This window comes from Martes martes, assembly GCF_963455335.1.
Source record: "Martes martes genome assembly, chromosome: 6".
Classification (NCBI taxonomy): Eukaryota; Metazoa; Chordata; class Mammalia; order Carnivora; family Mustelidae; genus Martes; species Martes martes.
This window is the reverse complement of record NC_137893.1, coordinates 141,611,992-141,629,702: the sequence shown is the minus strand read 5'-3', so window position 1 is coordinate 141,629,702 and position 17,711 is coordinate 141,611,992. Positions and strand designations below refer to the sequence as shown.

The following is a 17,711-nucleotide window of genomic DNA, read 5'->3' as shown; positions in this document are numbered from 1 at the left end:
AGTCACTCTGGAAAACAGTATGGAGGTTCCTCAAGTAGTTGAAAATAGAGCTATCCAATGACCCAGCAATCACACTACTGGGTATTTACCCTAAAGATACAAATGTAGTGATCCAAAGGGGCACGTGCACCCAATTGTTTGTAGCAGCAATGTCCACAATAGCCACACTATGGAAAGAGCCTAGATGTCCATTCATCCATCAACAAATGAATGGATAAGGAAGATATAATATATAAATAAACACGCACACACACACATATGTATACACACACAATGGAATACTATGCAGCCATCATTTCATCAAAAGAAATGAAATCTTGCCATTTGCAACAACGTGGATGGCACTGGAGGGTATTATGCTGAGCAAAATAAATCAATAAGAGAAAGACAGTTGTCATACGATCTCTCTGATATGAGGAATTTGAGAGGCAGGGCAGGGCGTCATGGGGGGTAGGGAAGGAAAAAGTGAAACAACATGGGATTGGGAGGGACACAAACCGTAAGAGACTCTTAATCTCAGGAAACAAACTGAGGGTTCCTGGGGTAGGGGAGGGATGGGGTGGCTGGGTGATGGACACTGGGGAGGGTCTGTGCTATGGTGAGTGCTGTGAATTATGTTAGCCTGATGATTCACAGACCTGTACCCATGAGGCAAATAATACATTATAAGTCAATAAAAATAATTAAAAAAAAACAGACAAAATCCCTACTTGTATTCTAATAAGTATAAATTTGCATTAATAACAATAATGATAACAGGGCCAGCTACTGAGAATGTCTTATGTGCTGGGTCCTAGTATTGGAGCTGACGTTTTAATAACTATAATATATAGCTATTATAACATATATTATATATATGTTATATTATATATGCTATATATAATATATTATATATATAATTATAATAACTATAATTTTACTAAAAGAACAAGAATTCATTGAGCACTTACTATGCACTGGGTACTCTTCCAGAAGCCTTCCACTTTACCCTTATGAGGTCCTATAAAGCAGATACTAGCAAACTTCACTAATTCTAAAATGTGTATTTCTTGACATTTTTGCACCTCTTGGTTTGAGAAGTGTCTTCTAAATGAAATGGTGTCTTCTCAGATGGTGTCTCGACATTATAATGAGCAATGCTGCTTTCCTTCCTCAGTATTATATAAATTAAGGGCAAGACTTACAATTAATAGTGTTTCAGAGTCTATGAAATATAGTATTATTCTCATTTTATGGAGGAAACAGAAGTAAAGAAAACTTAAGTATCTTGGCAAGGTCACACAGCAAGGCAAGGTTGAGATAGCAATGTAGATTAAAGACCAAATTATTCTTTGTGACTAAGAGGAGAAGATTTTAAGTTAGTTGACACAGTGTGTAGGGGAGGGTGTAAGGAAACACTGTTTTACCTTGAGGGTGGGAATGTACTTTGGAACATCTCATTTGGCGGGTAATCTGCTATTCTTATGATTTAAAATGCACTCACCTATGATACAGTCATTCTACTTCTAGAGATTTATCATACGGTTGATATTTACATAGACACGAAAGGACACGTTCATGAGATTATACACCACAGCACTATCTGTAAGATTAAAAGATCAGAAGCTACCCGAAGATCCATCAGTACAAGTCTAGTTAGATATGGCCAACATCTGGTACAGATGTTTTCAAAAAGGGATGAGGCAGTTCTTTATGTACTGGTTGAAATCACCTCCAAGACATGCAATCGTATGAAAGAGAAAATGTAAGAAATTGTAGCTGTGTTAACATTTGAATAAAAAAGCAAGTGTCTATATAAAACCACAGATAGGCATGTGCTTACATAGGTAAAAATAACCCTAGAAATAAACACATAAAACCAGAAACAGTGGTTGCTTCTGGAGAAGTGAACAAGGGTCTGTAACAGTGAGGAGGAGGCTTTATTTGATACAGTAGTAAGCGTCCTGTTACTGACTTTATAATCAAAAACCCAGAACAAACTTAGTACCCTCTCCCACAGCTGTGGCCGTTACTCCTGGAACATTCCAACTATGTACCGACAGGGGCAGAGCCTCGAACCGGGCATTAAGAAACTGGGTTTTAACCCTGTATCCTTGGGATGATGGGTAAGTGCTTTTGTATAGTTATGGTAGGCAGATCAAAAGAAAAGTAAAATACACTTCATATATACAACACATTAAAGTCTAATCCGGAATTCAGGGTCTTTCCTTGGAGAGGGGAAAAACAAAGCAAGATGTGATCTCCGTCCTGCAGACAACCACAGTGCAGCGGGGTAGAACAGTTAAGCCAATAATAATACGTAACAGAGCAACATAAGAAAATGCAGTATTTACTGCCATCTCCCTCTACTGCCCCGTTGGATTACGAGCATCTTAGCCCCGTCACTGTGCCTGTCCTCCAGGGAAAAACCCACATTTATTGGATGGAGCTGAATTCTCAGAGCACGACAAGTCAAGTAATAAAGGCATGTGTGCGTCAGAGTGGTAGCGTGAGATCAATTTTCCTAGGGCATCCGAGAAGGGGAAATTAAACTGAGTTCGGAAGGATGAATTCAACAGGACAAAGGAACCTTTTCTCACCTACGCAGTGGAGACGGGATGGGGGGTGAGGCGGGATTGCAGGAACTCTAAGGGTCTCCCCAGCTCTACGGTTAAGACTGTATAATAGCAGGGCGGACCGCTGTGTCCAGCCGTCAGTGACTAGCCCCGGTGGAAGGGAAGTACCAGGACGCAGGACCCTGCATCAAGACCCCAAGGAGACACATTACGGAGGGCAAAAGGCAAGAATATCTAAGAAACTGTGGAGAAATGCAAAAGTGGAATGGTAAGAAAATAATGAATGCCAAGGATGGACAGGGGAAGGTAATCAGCCTGCACCTAGAGACAGCTGAAAACAAGAGAGTGTGAGAAGGCCCGGGAGGATGGGGTGGTGGAAAAAAGGTCAAATGAAACCTTAACCCGGGACAACTTAAAATCTTAAATTAAATCAGAAAAAGAAAGCGTTGATAAGAAATAGTGAGGGGTAAAGACAAGCAGCTTTAAAATCATCCCCTCTCAAAAGAAAAAAATCTTAAACTGAATCAGAGATCTGTTTTATGCACAGTAGCTGGATTATTATACTTTATGGTAATTAAAAATGGATAGTCTCCTTTCTTACCCATGTGGGTTCCATACATTAACGGAGCTAAATTAAAAAGAACTTGAGTTTTTAGAACTCTTTTATTTTTATTTGACACGTGTGCCTTTAAAATATCGCCGGAATTCTGAAAGGCACCCCAAGGTAGTGTTGAATAATGGAAAATATTAACAGTCATTAGAAGAAGCTAGTTAACTTTTTTTTCCCCAGATGCTAAAATTCCAGTTTTCCAATTTCAAGATTAGAGTGTTAATGTATACACGAGAAAAACACCACAGATGCTAACTGTAATCCCGTCTTCTTAATGTTGCGCAAAAACCCGTGAGAGAGTGAATTATTGGCCCGTGGAAATACTTGCATTTCACTGTTTTTGGCCAAAAAGAATTCTGGAAATCGTGCAAGTCTGACTCTGTATGGCGGGTTGGCGATCATATGAGAGGGGCGCACAGACCGAGGCCTTTCAGCCACTGTTAATGATGTGCTGAGAAGACACAGGCCAGGCCTGGGGAGCCCAACCCACAAATAGCATCAACCCGCAGCCCACCAATCTCAGGACTCTCGACAGTCTTAAAACTTGAGCAGTAGAGCTAAAAAGAGAGACAGAGAGAGAGAGAGAGAGAAAAGAAGAGCAGAACGAGCTTCCTCATTTCTCTAGTGACTGCTACATTACTTGCTATGAGCATCACTAGCATTAATGTTTCTCCGTACATCTCAACAGAAATAACTTCAGCTACGAAGAAGTCATTAATTACGTTTTATGATAAAATATACTGCCGAGAAACAAAGTGTGTTTTCAGGGGGGAAATGAAAATTCTTATTCCTTGAAAATAAGGTACGGGTATGTTTTAATTTAACTTCTGTTTGTGTCTTCCAAGCAATTTCCCAGACAGATTTCCCAGGGTAAAATGCTGTTGTAAGATTTTAGAGAACTAAGGTCAAATGAATAAATTGTTTCTTCTTCTTTTTTTTTTCTTTTTAAGATTTTATTTCTTTATTTCATAGAGACACAGCAAGAGAGGGAACACAAGCAGTGAGGAGGGAAAAAGAGAAGCAGGCTTCCCACTGAGCAAGGAGCCTGATGTGGGACTAGATCCCAGAACCCTGGGATCATGACCTGAGCCGAAAGCAGATACTTAACAACTGAGCCACCCACGCGTCCCTTATCTTCTTTTTCTATTTAAGTGTTTATTTAAATCCTAGTTAGTTGACATACAGTGTAATACTAGCTTCAGGTGTACAATATAGTGACTCAACACTTGCCAACATCACCACTGCTCATTACAAGTACCCTCCTTAGTCCCCATCCTCCCACCCACCTCCCTTCTGGCAGGTTCTATCTTCTTTTTCTTTTACTTTTTTTTTTAAGACTTTATTTATTTGTAGGAGAGAGAGAGAAGAGAAAATAAGCATGGAGGAGGGGCAGAGGAAGAGGGAGTAGCAGGCTCCCCACTGAGCAAGGAGCCCAATGCAGGGCTCTGTCTCAGAACCTGGGATCATGACCTGAGCGGAAGGCAGACGTTTAACAGACTGAGCCACCCAGGCGTCCCAGTTCTATCTTCTTAATTAAAAATATCTGTCATAGGTGTCAGTCTTTGAGAGGAGGCCAGGCATGGTATACAAATAAGGATGGGATGAGGAGTAGGAGCAAATATTCTTACGTCCTTAGCACCAAATGCAGGGGGGGGTTTAAAATCATTTTTAAAAAATTTCATTCCATTTTGGGATTTTCTTTACTTTTCATCTTTCTGTCTCAATTTGCCAAAGTGAACTATGTTATACCTGTGCAGCCTGGGCTGCCAGATAAAAAGAGCACACCAAGGTGCATATTAATTTTAGATGAATGAATAAATTTTCAGTATATCTACGTCCTACTATTGTGTGGGACTTAATTCATATAAAAAATGCTTACTGTTTGCCTGAAATTTGAATTTAACTGGGTGTGCTGTGTTTTTATTTGTTAATTCTGGCAACCCTAGCATACCGACTGGCTACTATGCCAGACACATGTGTTGTCCCAGTGGTAGTGGGAAAGGCCGGTAAGCGGTCGTGCACAGTGGTGATGAGACACAGACAGGGTTGGGACAGGGTGCAGAGACTGATGACGGAGGACAGGCAGGGTGACTGGTGGAACGGTGGGGGGCAAGCCCAGGGGTGGCTGTAGGGCACCTTCAGCTCCTGGTACAATGCCGTTCCTCTCCCGGCCCTTGGCTCACTTCCGCCCTGTGCTGGGGAATTTCGTAGAGGCGGTACACAAGCAATGGCAGGAAAAACGGAGACTCCTTCAGGTTTGAGGAATAATTTGAAAACACAGTAACTGCCGTATCTACGTAGATGTTCTTTTGATTATTTTTTATCAATACTTTTATGTAGTGCATGTTGGCAAAGGATTTCATTACGAACTTTGCTTCTTCCCCATTACTAAGATTTCTGAGAGTGCTTGGGTGGAGAGGTGGAGAGGAGAGAGTAATCTACTAACTACGGCCAGATCCCAGGAAACTTCCCAGTTTCTGCATCGTGACCCCGCCTTCCCATGAAAGGAAGTCACAGTGCCAGCTGGGGTCCGGGTAAGTGGCCCAGGACGTCACCCCACCTGCTTCTAAGCTGTTCTGCCACTGTTTTCCCATGCCGACGTGTCACGGCTTCAGACGACTTTCTCCTCAACCTTTCTCAGTGGTTCAGACTCTGCCTTACCCTGTTTCTCCGGCTCGGACACCTCCTACCCTGTTGGTCCTGAAGAAGGCTGGCAGGAGTGCGGGAAGAGAAGCCAGGTGGGGAACCATCTGCCATACTGCGGATGCCTTGGGACTGAGTCGAATGGCCGTTATTCTCCAAACAGAGAGAGCTGGGTAGAGCGCGGGGCCAGCCTGATCTGTTGGTCTCTGGTCATACTTGCCCTGACATCCGGCTTTACTCAACACATCTTGGCCCTAGGCTGATGGTCAATCAGCCAGCTGGGCCCCGGACACGAGGGGTCAGGGCGGTGGTTTTCAGGATCTGGCCTGGCTTCACCAGGAGCTACTGTCTGCTTCACCAGGAGCTCATTCCACGGACTCGTCGATGCTCCTCCCCTGCTTCTGACTTCAGTCCCTTTCATTCCCTCTCACACTTCTTTCTCCCTAGAGCTCACCTACCTAGAATTTGACTCGGAAGTGGCAGGGGGCGGGGGGAGAGGTAGGGGAAGAAGGGTCACTTGACCATGACCTTAAGGGTCAGTCCACCTTTTATTAGAGCATCTTACACAGTGACTCTTTAGTTACTCCTGGTACCAGGGTGATGAGCCTGGACTCTGGAGCCTGACTGCTCTGTAACCCTGAGCAGTCAGGGGATCTCCCGGGTCTGTCTCCTCACCTGTAAAATAGGGGATAACCCGAGTCCTCATCTTATAGGGTCGGTATGAAGAGTAAAGGACTTCTGCAGGTCTGTAAAGCTTTGGGGATAGTGCCAGTTACATGGTGTGCACTCTATACCTGAATAATAATAATAACAACAACAATACTAAAAGGTCCCCTCAGATTCCATTCTCTTTGTCAGTCCTCAGGGTGACTGGCAAAGCAGGAAGCTGGCATCCACCGGGCCGGGATCTATGTCCGCCCTTTACGCCTCCTTCCGTATCCCCTGTCCTTGCAGTTCCGGTCACATCATAAACTAACGTGTAAAAAAAATGTTTGGGTTTTAGATCAACGTCATTTTAGAAGGAAAAGAGAAAAATACAGAGATACAGTGGCAAAGCGACACTCAAGGAAAGCTGTTGAGTTAGACCACTTGAATCACTCGCTGGGGAGGGTTAAAAATGAAGACGACGCCTTTGGGTCAGGCTGGCACAGATCAGGAAGCGAAAGGGTAGCCAGACGCATCTACAGCTGAGGGAAAACCCAGCTGAGCCACGTCTGCACCTCTGCTAATGGCTCTAGGATCCCCTTGAGAGGGAAGACATTTTAACAAACGGGGGCGCAGATTTATAGCGGGATGTGCTGTAGTGATGCGCTTTGCTTTGAGGCTGAGTTCATCGTTCGGCTTTAGGGTAGAGATCATGGGATGTGAACAGGGGTTTGCTCTTTCCTGAAGTACTCACTTCCCCGTGCCTCAAGGCTCTACAACAGTAAGCAACTCGGCCAATCGGGCATTTATCCAGTTGTTCCTCATACTTAGCAACATCTCCCCACCCCCTTTTTAAAAAAGATTTTATTTATTTATTTGACAGACAGAGATCACAAGTAAGCAGAGAGGCAGACAGACAGAGATCACAAGTAAGCAGAGAGGCAGGCAGACAGAGAAGGGGAAGCAGGCTCCCCGCTGAGCAGAGAGCCCGAAGCGGGGCTCGATCCCAGGACCCTGGGATCATGACCTGAGCCGAAGACAGGCTTTATCCCGCTGAGCCATTCAGGCGCCCCAGCAACATCCCCTTTTTAAACATTTTTTGGTCTTTGCCAAAGATGGGGCAGAGAGTGGAGTGCACAAATGGCTTTGGACAAGCTGTGCGAAGTGTGGCGTCAACACGCCGAATCAATAACTCGTCTCTCTGCCCGCACGCGCCTTGTGGATCTGGCTATGGTAAAGTGCCGCATCCGTTAAAAACCGAATGTGCTGTTTCCAGACAGCAGATAGCTCGAAGCTCAACAGGGCCAGCAGGCCGGGATCCAAATTCCCACCTCCCCTCGGGAGGAACCACTCAAACCCCTGTTGCGACGTGTTCCTCCCAGCGCAGGGGATGATGACGGCTTGACCATACTGCGGATGCCTTGGGACTGAGTCGAATGGCCGTTATTCTCCAAAGAGAGAGAGCTGGGTAGAGGGACTTCTGTTATCTTAAATCACTAGACAAATCCGACTGATGGAGAAATGTAGATCAATACGGGATTTCTAACGCGAAACTGCCCCTTTCGCCCCAGGTAGGACGTACGTATTTATGGGACTCAATGCCGCAGGGACTACAGTCTCTCAGGGAAGGGAGGATGGTGGCATATCCCATAACTTTTTTTCCCCAAGACTTTAAAAATAAACTTTTGCTGTACGCTTTTGTCCACATTAAGCCACAGACAATATTTTTTACATTTTTTTATTAAATCATATTTCACTGCGCAGGGGAGGCATGAATTCCCAGATGTGTTTGTATTAATAGCAGAGTTTAAGGTAGCCTTAGGAAGTGTGGGTTATGCAAATACAAGTCGGCATTTTTTGTACATTTAATATCGCACTTAAAAATGCACTGTACCGATAAGTTAGTTATAATTCTTCTACTCAAGTTATGCCTAGTGTACTCTTTGAGATAAAAATGTCGGGTACTTTGATGTTTTTACAGTATCTAACAATATAAAAAAGTAATTTGGGGGAATATGGATTCTCTGCTCATTTTTTCTGCCTGCACACAGTATTTCGTCCTTTAGGCAACTATGTTCAACCCCTCTTACTACTTCTCTGTTATGAAACCACGTTCTATAGTAATACCTCATTCATCCTACCTTTAAAAAAACAGCTATTCCTAAGTTTCCAAGATAAATAGCACCTATCCTTAAAATAGCAGTATTTCTAAAAATAGACCATACATGTCTCTACTACGCTCAAACATCTGCCTCTTCATGTAATTCAGGCCCAATTATTTTACTCTGGGACGGCGAAAATGGGTAGGGATCTTTGGGTATTTGGGTCCAAATTAAGTGGTCCTGGGCAGCGGCACTTCTGAGTTCCTTTGTTGATGACGTAGTGTCTTTATGGCCTTGGCCTTGTCCTCCGTTTAGCATGCCGCCAGTTTTTAATGGAGCTCTGGCTTCTGGAAGCCATAACCACCCTCTTTGTAGCTGCTGCCGGGGCGGATTATTTTGGGGGAAGCCAGACACGTACGCCTGTTAGGAGTATTCTTTTTAAAAGTGGACTGCTCGTGGATAGGGAGCTTGAAGAGGTAACGAGGTGGGGGGAGAGAATTAAACGGGGAGGTGGACGGGCTGGGTCCTGGCGGGCGGGCTGGCTGGCGGGCTGGCTTTGAGCAGGGTCTCAGGCCTCGGAGACTCCCGCACAGAAGGCCCCTCCCTGGCTGTGTAAAGCACTGATGTCGGTTTCCCATCTGCTCATACGCTAACTCATACACAGCTGCTTGGGGGGGGGGCACATAGGAATTTGTATACAGCTCAGCTGATGTATGTCTGTGTTGGTAGAAAAATTCTTAAAATAACACTAGTCACCAAAAAACCCCCCCAAAAAGCCAAAAAGGAAAAGCTGATTCCACCAACGTGGCTTTACAGTGACGTTTCTTCTCTCACATGTGTTTATGTATTTATGTCCATGAATATAGAAAATTATTGAAATAATAACAGTCATTCCAAGAACATGAGATGTTCACTTTATAAAATACAGAAACTGTAACGGTAACCCGCTAAAGACTCACTTTTAATGGTGGAATATATATAAAGTTACAGAGTAACTGTTTAGAGACTAAACTATCCAGATATTAAAAACCACCACAGACTGAAACAGAATTGTGTACTTTTTCTTCCAAGCATTTTCATATTTTATAATAGCTTTTTAACGTTAGCAGATGATAAACATCTGTGTTTAGCTAACAAACTGAGATTTCCCCCCTGAACACATAACTCTGATAAAAATCTAACAAGAAAGAAGAAAAGGGGGGAAGGAAGGAAATAGAGAGGGAGAGAGAGAGAGACATCTTTTATATGCATGGCAATACTTCTTTCGGACCAAAGACAGAAAGCACATGCTAATAAGCAGAGTTTTAATAAAAACTGTTCTAATTATAGCCCTACGCTGCTTACCCATAACTTATCCAAAGGAAAAATTCAACTCCAGTAATGTGGAAGGCCTCTGGACCTGTAACCTTTCCTGGTAGTTAGGATGATGTGTTTTCAGAAATTACAAGCTATGTTTATTATGTGTTTATTAAAATAACAGAGGACAGCACACAGAGCACAAAATAAAACCGAATTACCTGCTGCTCTGGATTCTCTTTACCAATGTTCCCTTTTATGAGGACAGAAAAATGGGAATTGGCTTTCATCAAGCCATTCTCTGTAAGTCTGTATCGTAAGAACCGGAAACAGTTTTTTTTTGTTGTTGTTTTGTTTTGTTTTTTTTAAATGGTCATGGAACCAGAGATAGCACTGCAAAATGAAATTCTTCCCATCTCCAGCCCAATTTGTCTTAGAGTATAAAAAATAAATCAGGTACTTTGCTTACGACTCATTCGGGGTGCACATTTTGCTCTAAGCTTTCTTTGCTTTCTGCAACAGCATTTAAGAGAAACCCAACTGACCATTTACAACGTAAACAGTGGCTTCGGAGGACGATTAAGAAACACACCTGGCCTCACTCAAACACCACTGGTGTGTTTAACCCGGTGACTCTCCATTGCCTGGGGTCAGGCAGGAGCAATCTTGGCCGGGCTGGGGGAGTTACGGAGGACAAAAGAGCAAACACAGCTGACTCACCGGGAAGAGAACGGTTGGGCCATCCTTTGTAATTACCACTGTTTTAACAGTTTCTAGCAGGCCGGGCTATCATTTCAGTGACCCACTATAATTTGGGATGAAACCCTGGGAAATGATGCCAACTTTAGAACAGAAGCTGTGTTTCTGAGTTGACTCAGCATAAGGAACCCACTGAAATGCTGAGTGTTCTTTCTTTGGTATAAATTTACGTTAAGGGAAAAATTAACGATAAAAGGAATCTAGCTAGAGAAGAAATGAATACCACAACGTTCACTCCCAGGAAAATTTCCATCCATGTTGAAAAAAAAAAAAGAAAATATGCAGAATAGCATGATGAACCCCCATAAACTCATCATGCAGTTTCATTCATTGTCGACACACGGCCAGTCTGATTTTACTGTATCCTACCCACTCTCTGCCTTGCATTCTTTTTTCTTTCTTTCTTTTTTTAAAAAGATTTTATTTATTTATTTGACAGACAGAGATCACAAGTAGGCAGAGAGGCAGGCAGAGAGAGAGAGAAGCAGGCCAGGCCCCCTGCTGAGCAGAGAGCCCGATGCGGGGTTCGATCCCAGGACCCTGAGATCATGACCTGAGCCAAAGGCAGAGGTTTTAACCCACTGAGCCACCCAGGCGCCCCACATTCTGTTTTTAAAAGCACGTCGCAGACAGCCTATATTTTATTTTATATAAGCTTTCATTTATAACATATGTATATATTTAATCCGAAGATCACTACAGAGATCTCACCGAGCACGAGATGCTTAAGCCAACTCTAACCACATCTTACAAAACATTCTATGTTAAAACCTATCTGCTTAGAAAGCTAATTTGTTTGAATATAATTGGGTACTTAAAATGACAAAGTAACTTGAATCATGACCTCCTTGTATTTTATTTATGGGGGGCGGGGGACGATTCTAAGACCGAGAGAGCAGTGTCTGTTCCTCAGCGCCTGCGGTGCTAGTCGTTGTGGACACTGACCAACAGCAGGAAAGGTTGACAGTGACCGGATGAGATGTGTCTGGATGGAGCTGGAGAAAGGGGCAGGAGCTGCCTGGAAACTTTCCCCTTTTCCGTCCCTACACATGCAGAACGAAGTAGAATGCCAACAGGCCAAACCTTTGGAACTTCAAAAATCACTCACCAAGCAGTCTAGCTCTTTACAATAATTTATTACCGATCCTGAAGCAAAGATCAAAAGGAACTCCGTCTAGCACTTATACTCAACTCCTCATTGCCCAATGACTAATTTGTAGAGGAATGAAGTCTTCACAAGGGAAGCCAAAATAATCTGAGGTGACTTTGATACAATGCCACAAAGGATATGAAGAGGAAGCCGGTAGAAGCTGCAAATGGCTAAGTTCCATTAAGAGTTCTAATAAAAGAATAATGGAATTTCCCTTAACTGTGAATCAAAAAATGTTAGAAGTGGGCAAAATTTACACAAGTCAGGCAAGACCTTTGATTTTTCAAAGCCTTTTGTTGTTCCTGAATGTTGACTTTAGCCATTGCTGCATATCTGTTAATTAAACTAAATGGCTTCATCTAAAAACACTGCGACTCTCCTATCAGGAATCCGGCCAGCCTCCTTCCCTTTGCTGGCATGTTACTTATCTGCCGGCACCTTCTCTCTCTACCGTCAGGCATTACTGGCTCTCCTGATCTCTTTCAAACAAATTGCCATATTCTGCAAAGGGACTGGTTTAACTTGAAAACGCAACATGAAATGATATCATTTTTAGTACTGTAGATTGTCATGGTCACACGAAGCATAAACACCGCTTTCACAAATCGCTGGTGCTTAAAGTTAGTTGGTCACTACAGAAACACTAGAAGCTACCGAAAATCTTCCAACTTCTATGAACAACTGGCACAGTTTTTTCCTCCTGAATCCAGACATCTCCGTAATTCTCAACTGAGGAAAATAGTTTTCACACTACTTATTTTGGCTAGTTAAAAAATCCCCACCACATGTCTCCTTGTAAATTCACAGATCAAGATTGAAGTTTATATTAGCATTTCAAGTGTGCAAATTTTTTGTTCGCTTCTGAAATCACCTCGAATTAACAGATTTCCTGGAACCTTTACATGATGCGGAAGTGGTGCGGGAACCCTGTAATATATTTCCCCACGATGATGTGGTGGTGAGCGTCTTCTTTAAAGACAGTCAGGTGTGCGTGCATGTGTGTTTTTAAAGAGCTCTTATACAAATAGATGGTGAAGTGCTTACAAGTAAAAAGCTGTCTGGGAATTCTTCAAATACAGGGAGTGAAGAGCGTGGGGTACAAATGAAGCAACACGGGCCACGGGTCCTTCAAATTGGGGGACAAATACGGGGGGGTCTCGGCACTATTTGGTCTTCTGTGGAGCAAAACTTTTGGAAGCGGCATCTCAGGTATTATGCTACATACTGCTCTTTGTTTGGGATTTTATTCAGAGAAGATAATTCTGTTAGGAGCAATGGAAAGCCAAAGAGGTGGTACTGACTACCCCAACTGTCTTTACCAATTCAAAAGTTAAGTACATTTCTTCAGTGTTTGGAAAGAAAAAACCAACCAAGTAAATAACACCCCCAAATCTGTCCTTGCCTCGTCTTTGAGATTTCGGGGACAACGTGTAACTGGATTTAATGTGAATAAGATGTAATTATTTTAGTTCAGAAAGGAAGATTTTCTGACTTCTTTAGCAGAGATAAACCGCTGACAAATTAAAATGGAAATACAAATGTAATTGGAAAACATACTTCAAAATCATGGTCTGCTGGCGGAAACCATTCAGAAAGACATGGATCCAACACACAAATAACATGTTTCTCTTACCTTGTGATCATACGGACTGTAAGAATGGAACACCCGGGAAAGGTCTTTCGTTCTTTGTTTTTTCTGTGGAAGAAAACACAAACATGTGAGTTGACAGGGGACAAAAATATACACGTGCATAGGTATCTAAATGTATGTCTATGTATCTGTCTACCTATCCACCCGCATGAAGACATTGTTTAGAGGTTCTTCCTTGTGCAGGGGGAGGGACCACAGCGCCAATCTGGAATACGGGGTTGCAATCAGAAATCATAGCCACTTGATGGCTTTGTGGGTCGTTGTCACAGACCAGCGAGGAGACCTTTTCCTGGAGGTTTCAGAGTTGAAACAGTAATTATATCCTCAGAAACTCTATTTTCAAACACATGAGACTGAACAGAAGAGACTACACTGAAGAAAAAAACTGAGATGCTTGGATTTCATTGTAATGCCAACTGCTGTTACCGGGACCCGGACGCCAATGTGCGTCCAGTGAAACAGGACACCTTCCCTTGGCTTCCTAGTCACAGCTCTGGCCTCTGCCTGAGGCTGCCTTCACTCTGTCCCTGCTGTGAAGCCCAAGTGCCTTGCGTGGTGTCTCACACGCAGCACTCGAAGCAGATTTGCTTAAGGAATAAACGAATTCACCTGACTTAGACAGGCATATCTATAATGATGACATAAACCTCATAGCTGGTGATGAGAAGAGAAGCCTCTTTTCCCTGCTAATGAGATGGTTTTCTCCAGCTGAACCCACAACCTGAGGACCGTCTCTACTTCCTGCCCCCCCAGTGTCTGTGACAGTGGGGGGGGGGGGTTCCTCTTCTGGTCGACAGGAAGCAGCAGCTTGTTTTCTCATGTACTGAGACCTGTCCACTCACCATAACCACCACGGGAAATTTTTCGTGTGGTTCTAGATCTTCCGTGCATGTATTTTCACATACAATTATTACTTTCAAAGAAAGGGGACCATTCTGTATACACTGTCCCAAAACTGACTTTTTCCAGCTTCACAACTGATCCTTGCCAAACTGAAAAACCTGTATAACCAGATCCGCAATCCCTTACACGGGGTACTGAAATCCCAAAACTTCTGTAATCTGAAATTTTTTTCAGCATTTCACTTCCATTTTTTCGTAAAATGATCATCTTGGCACAAACATCTCTGCCAGCTTGACAGTGTGCACTTTTCTCAGAAACAATACATTGTACCGGTGCAGACGCGGAGTCAGAGAGCCCGGCATGCTGATCACCTTGATGGATAACCGCAAACGGCCTCCTCCCTCCAAGCCCTACCCTGATTTGCCTTCCCAACAAGAGTGAACGAGAGAAGGGACTGCCGCGTAAGTCGGAAATTCTTCATTTTTCTTTTCCATGTAAAGGTTAGGATATTTCTCAATTCAATGAGCAGACGACACATCTTTAAAACAGAGATCGAACATCTTCCCAGTTGCCAATTACAGAACTGATTTCTCCTACATCGTCGCGTTAGCCCACGACCGTATCTTGCAATGCTGGTGCGAGCGTGGTCTCCTGTCCTTACTACCAACCCCCTCTTGCTCCTCGCTCCACTCCACTCCACTCCGCTGCTGCTAATCCAACTGCCAGGTGGCTGAGCGGCTTCTGTCTTCACTTGTGAATGGATCCTTGCCTGGTATTCAGGTTTTCTAGGGAAGTCTTTCCACATTTCCTCCCTTTAAACTCCAGTGTCTGCCTGAGCACATCTGTCTCACCTCCCCAGTGCCAGGGATCCTAGCAGACCCTCCGGCCTTGGGCTCTACGTGACGTCTGGCAGCCACTCGGCTAAGCAGTTGAATCCCGCATTAGCTCGGATTTGAGATCAGAGTCATCTGTACGCCCTGTTGCCCCATAGACCAGTTTTCCTATTTCAGAACGGTCTTCGGAGCCACCATTCCGGCGGGCAGGGCTGCAAGTGCCCTGGCTTTGTTTCCATGTCACCCACTAAACATCACCCCTCCCTACAGCCAGCCCAAACCCCCACCTCCCCTGTCCACCTCGGAAACGTGCTTCTGACCATCCCGACGCTGAAGCAATGTGCGGCTTCTTTTCCCTCCGAGGGCAGGAATGAGCCTGTGACTGACTGGGAACAGTCCCCTGACTCTCCAGGGGCCCCCAAATCTGTCCTGAACTAGTCACGGGCTCACCAAAGTTTTTCTTAGCTTGTGATTTTCTCTTTTCTTTCCATGTACCCCCTTAGCTGTATAAGATTTCTTGGCTTATACTTCAATCAGAAGAAAAATGACGGATACGAACATTTCCTTTGGTAGAAGACTCATTATAAAACGCGGGGTGAGATTTTTCCAGGAAGGAAATTATGCTAGGGAAGATAAAACATGGAGTATATCAGTATTCAGTTTAGGAGGTGTCCGAGAGACAGGTTCATCCCCAAAAGGCTGAGCTACCTCCTTGAGCTGGTGGGTGGAAATGGCATAGTCGGAGGTTGTTTGGTGTGACATTTTCATGTGGTTTTGGTTTTATATCTCTATTTTGACAGCTAAAACCTATACATGCTTTTTACTGTAACCCACCTCAAATTATTTTGGGAAGGAAGTGGGGTATAAATGACAAGTAAATAACACAATTAGGATTAGCACCCAAAAGAAACCAGCATGGGAAAAAAATGCTCTTCTTTCTGACAACAAATTTAATATATACAAATATGGGGAAGTCTTGGCTAGGAATCCTGAAGGTTCTATGGGTTAGTTCAGTTAACTGGAAACTACGACTGTTTTTCCGGGGAGGTCAGAATCATACAGCTCAGTGGTGTATGTTCAGGGATCCAGAATAGGGCTTGACAACGGATGGTCCACGGGCCAATCTAGCTCTCCGCCTGTTTTTGTAAGTAACATTTTACTGAGACACAGCCGCCAGCCACACGCATTTGTTTCTGTGTATCTATGACCACTTCTGTGCTCGAACAAGAGAGTCGAGGGGTTCCCACACAGATCCTATGGCCCAATTAACCCTAAAGTATTTACTCTCTGGCCCTTTACAGAAAGAGTTAGCCATCCCAGATCTCGAATAGCTATCTTGAACCATGTCTACTTCTGGCAATAGTCCCCTGACCCCAAACCAAATGAACCACCACCCAGCAAAACTCCTTTTCCTTCCACTGCATGAAGACAGTACAAGAACCGATCAGAACATATACCCGAATGCATCAGGATGAACCTACTGGGCCAGAGATCCGTTAGCGTCTTGCTGCCAGGATTTTACTTTTGGGCATTCGATGTTCAAACAGAGAATATTACAAGTTGGTTTGCAGAGCATGCGGACATAGATACGGGACTTTCAGAGCCTTCCGCATTCACACTGTGAACCATGAGTGACAGAAACGCTGAGATTCTTTCCTAAATTCTAGTGCCGAAGCCAAGGAGAAGCGTTCATGTACAAGGGAATGGCCATTACCATCAGTGAGCCGGTCTCTCATAGGCACACACTGCTAAGAGTCCTGGGCTACAAAACTTGTTGAGCCTTGCTATCAGCAGTTTTAACTGAACCTAAAAGCCGAGCCAAAAATGGAATAATTAGATACTTTCCTATTGCATCATAGTGTATGTCTATAAACTACCTCCCACCTTTTAGCCTGTTAAAACAAACATCTCAGTCATGCAACCACCTGTTAATTCTCTGAGTGTTTAAAAAGTAAACATGTTGAACAAGGTGTGTGATGAACTTGGAACGAGGGTGGCCAAGTACAGTAAGTATGACAAACATTTCCCTCAGAGCTGGATGAGGGTCTTCGAGTCCCTTTCATTGTGAATCCTGGGGTACAGGCCTCAGGGATGAGTCTGTGTGGGATGAAGCAGTCTGAAAATCTGGTCAAACTTTGCAATTTTGGAGAATTTCCATCCCAGAGGTGTTTCCTAAACTGCTTTTATATTTCACACTCCAAGAACAGAAAACACTGATGATCCCTTTAAGACCCGTTTATACTCCTTTTTAGACAAAACCAAACAAAATTAAAGGCCCCAGTGGAGCATTTTTAACAGTTCAGGTTTCCAGACAATGGAATCATTTCAATTTTTATCAAAAGGACACAAGGAGTTAGATCTGAAAGAGGCATACAATGAAAAATTGAATTTTGAAGGTGAGGTTATATAATCAATTAAATCATAACAATATCCACCAGTTTAACCCAAAAGAATTCAGTGCTTTCTGTGCTCACTCTCTCCTTGTAGATAATACAATATAAATGTTTCAGGTTACTTTGTGGTAAGAAGCTGAAAGAGCAGGTTTGAGTTTCAATACACTAACTTCCTGTTTCCAGTTCCCCGTGTAAGGAGCTTGGAAGTCACCACTCGGGCCTAACAAGCAA

The 17,711-nt window shown here is 43.6% G+C and overlaps 1 protein-coding gene across 2 annotated transcripts in view; it reads right to left on the bottom strand.

Moving 5' to 3' along the window:
* Positions 1 to 17,711, bottom strand: part of CDKAL1 (CDKAL1 threonylcarbamoyladenosine tRNA methylthiotransferase) — a 634,424-nt gene that overhangs the window by 103,550 nt on the left and 513,163 nt on the right. For both annotated transcript variants that reach the window (XM_080807301.1, XM_080807300.1), the window contains one exon: positions 13,394 to 13,456. In XM_080807301.1, coding sequence (XP_080663427.1) covers positions 13,394 to 13,456 — 63 coding nt within the window. The remainder of the gene's footprint in view (positions 1 to 13,393; positions 13,457 to 17,711) is intronic.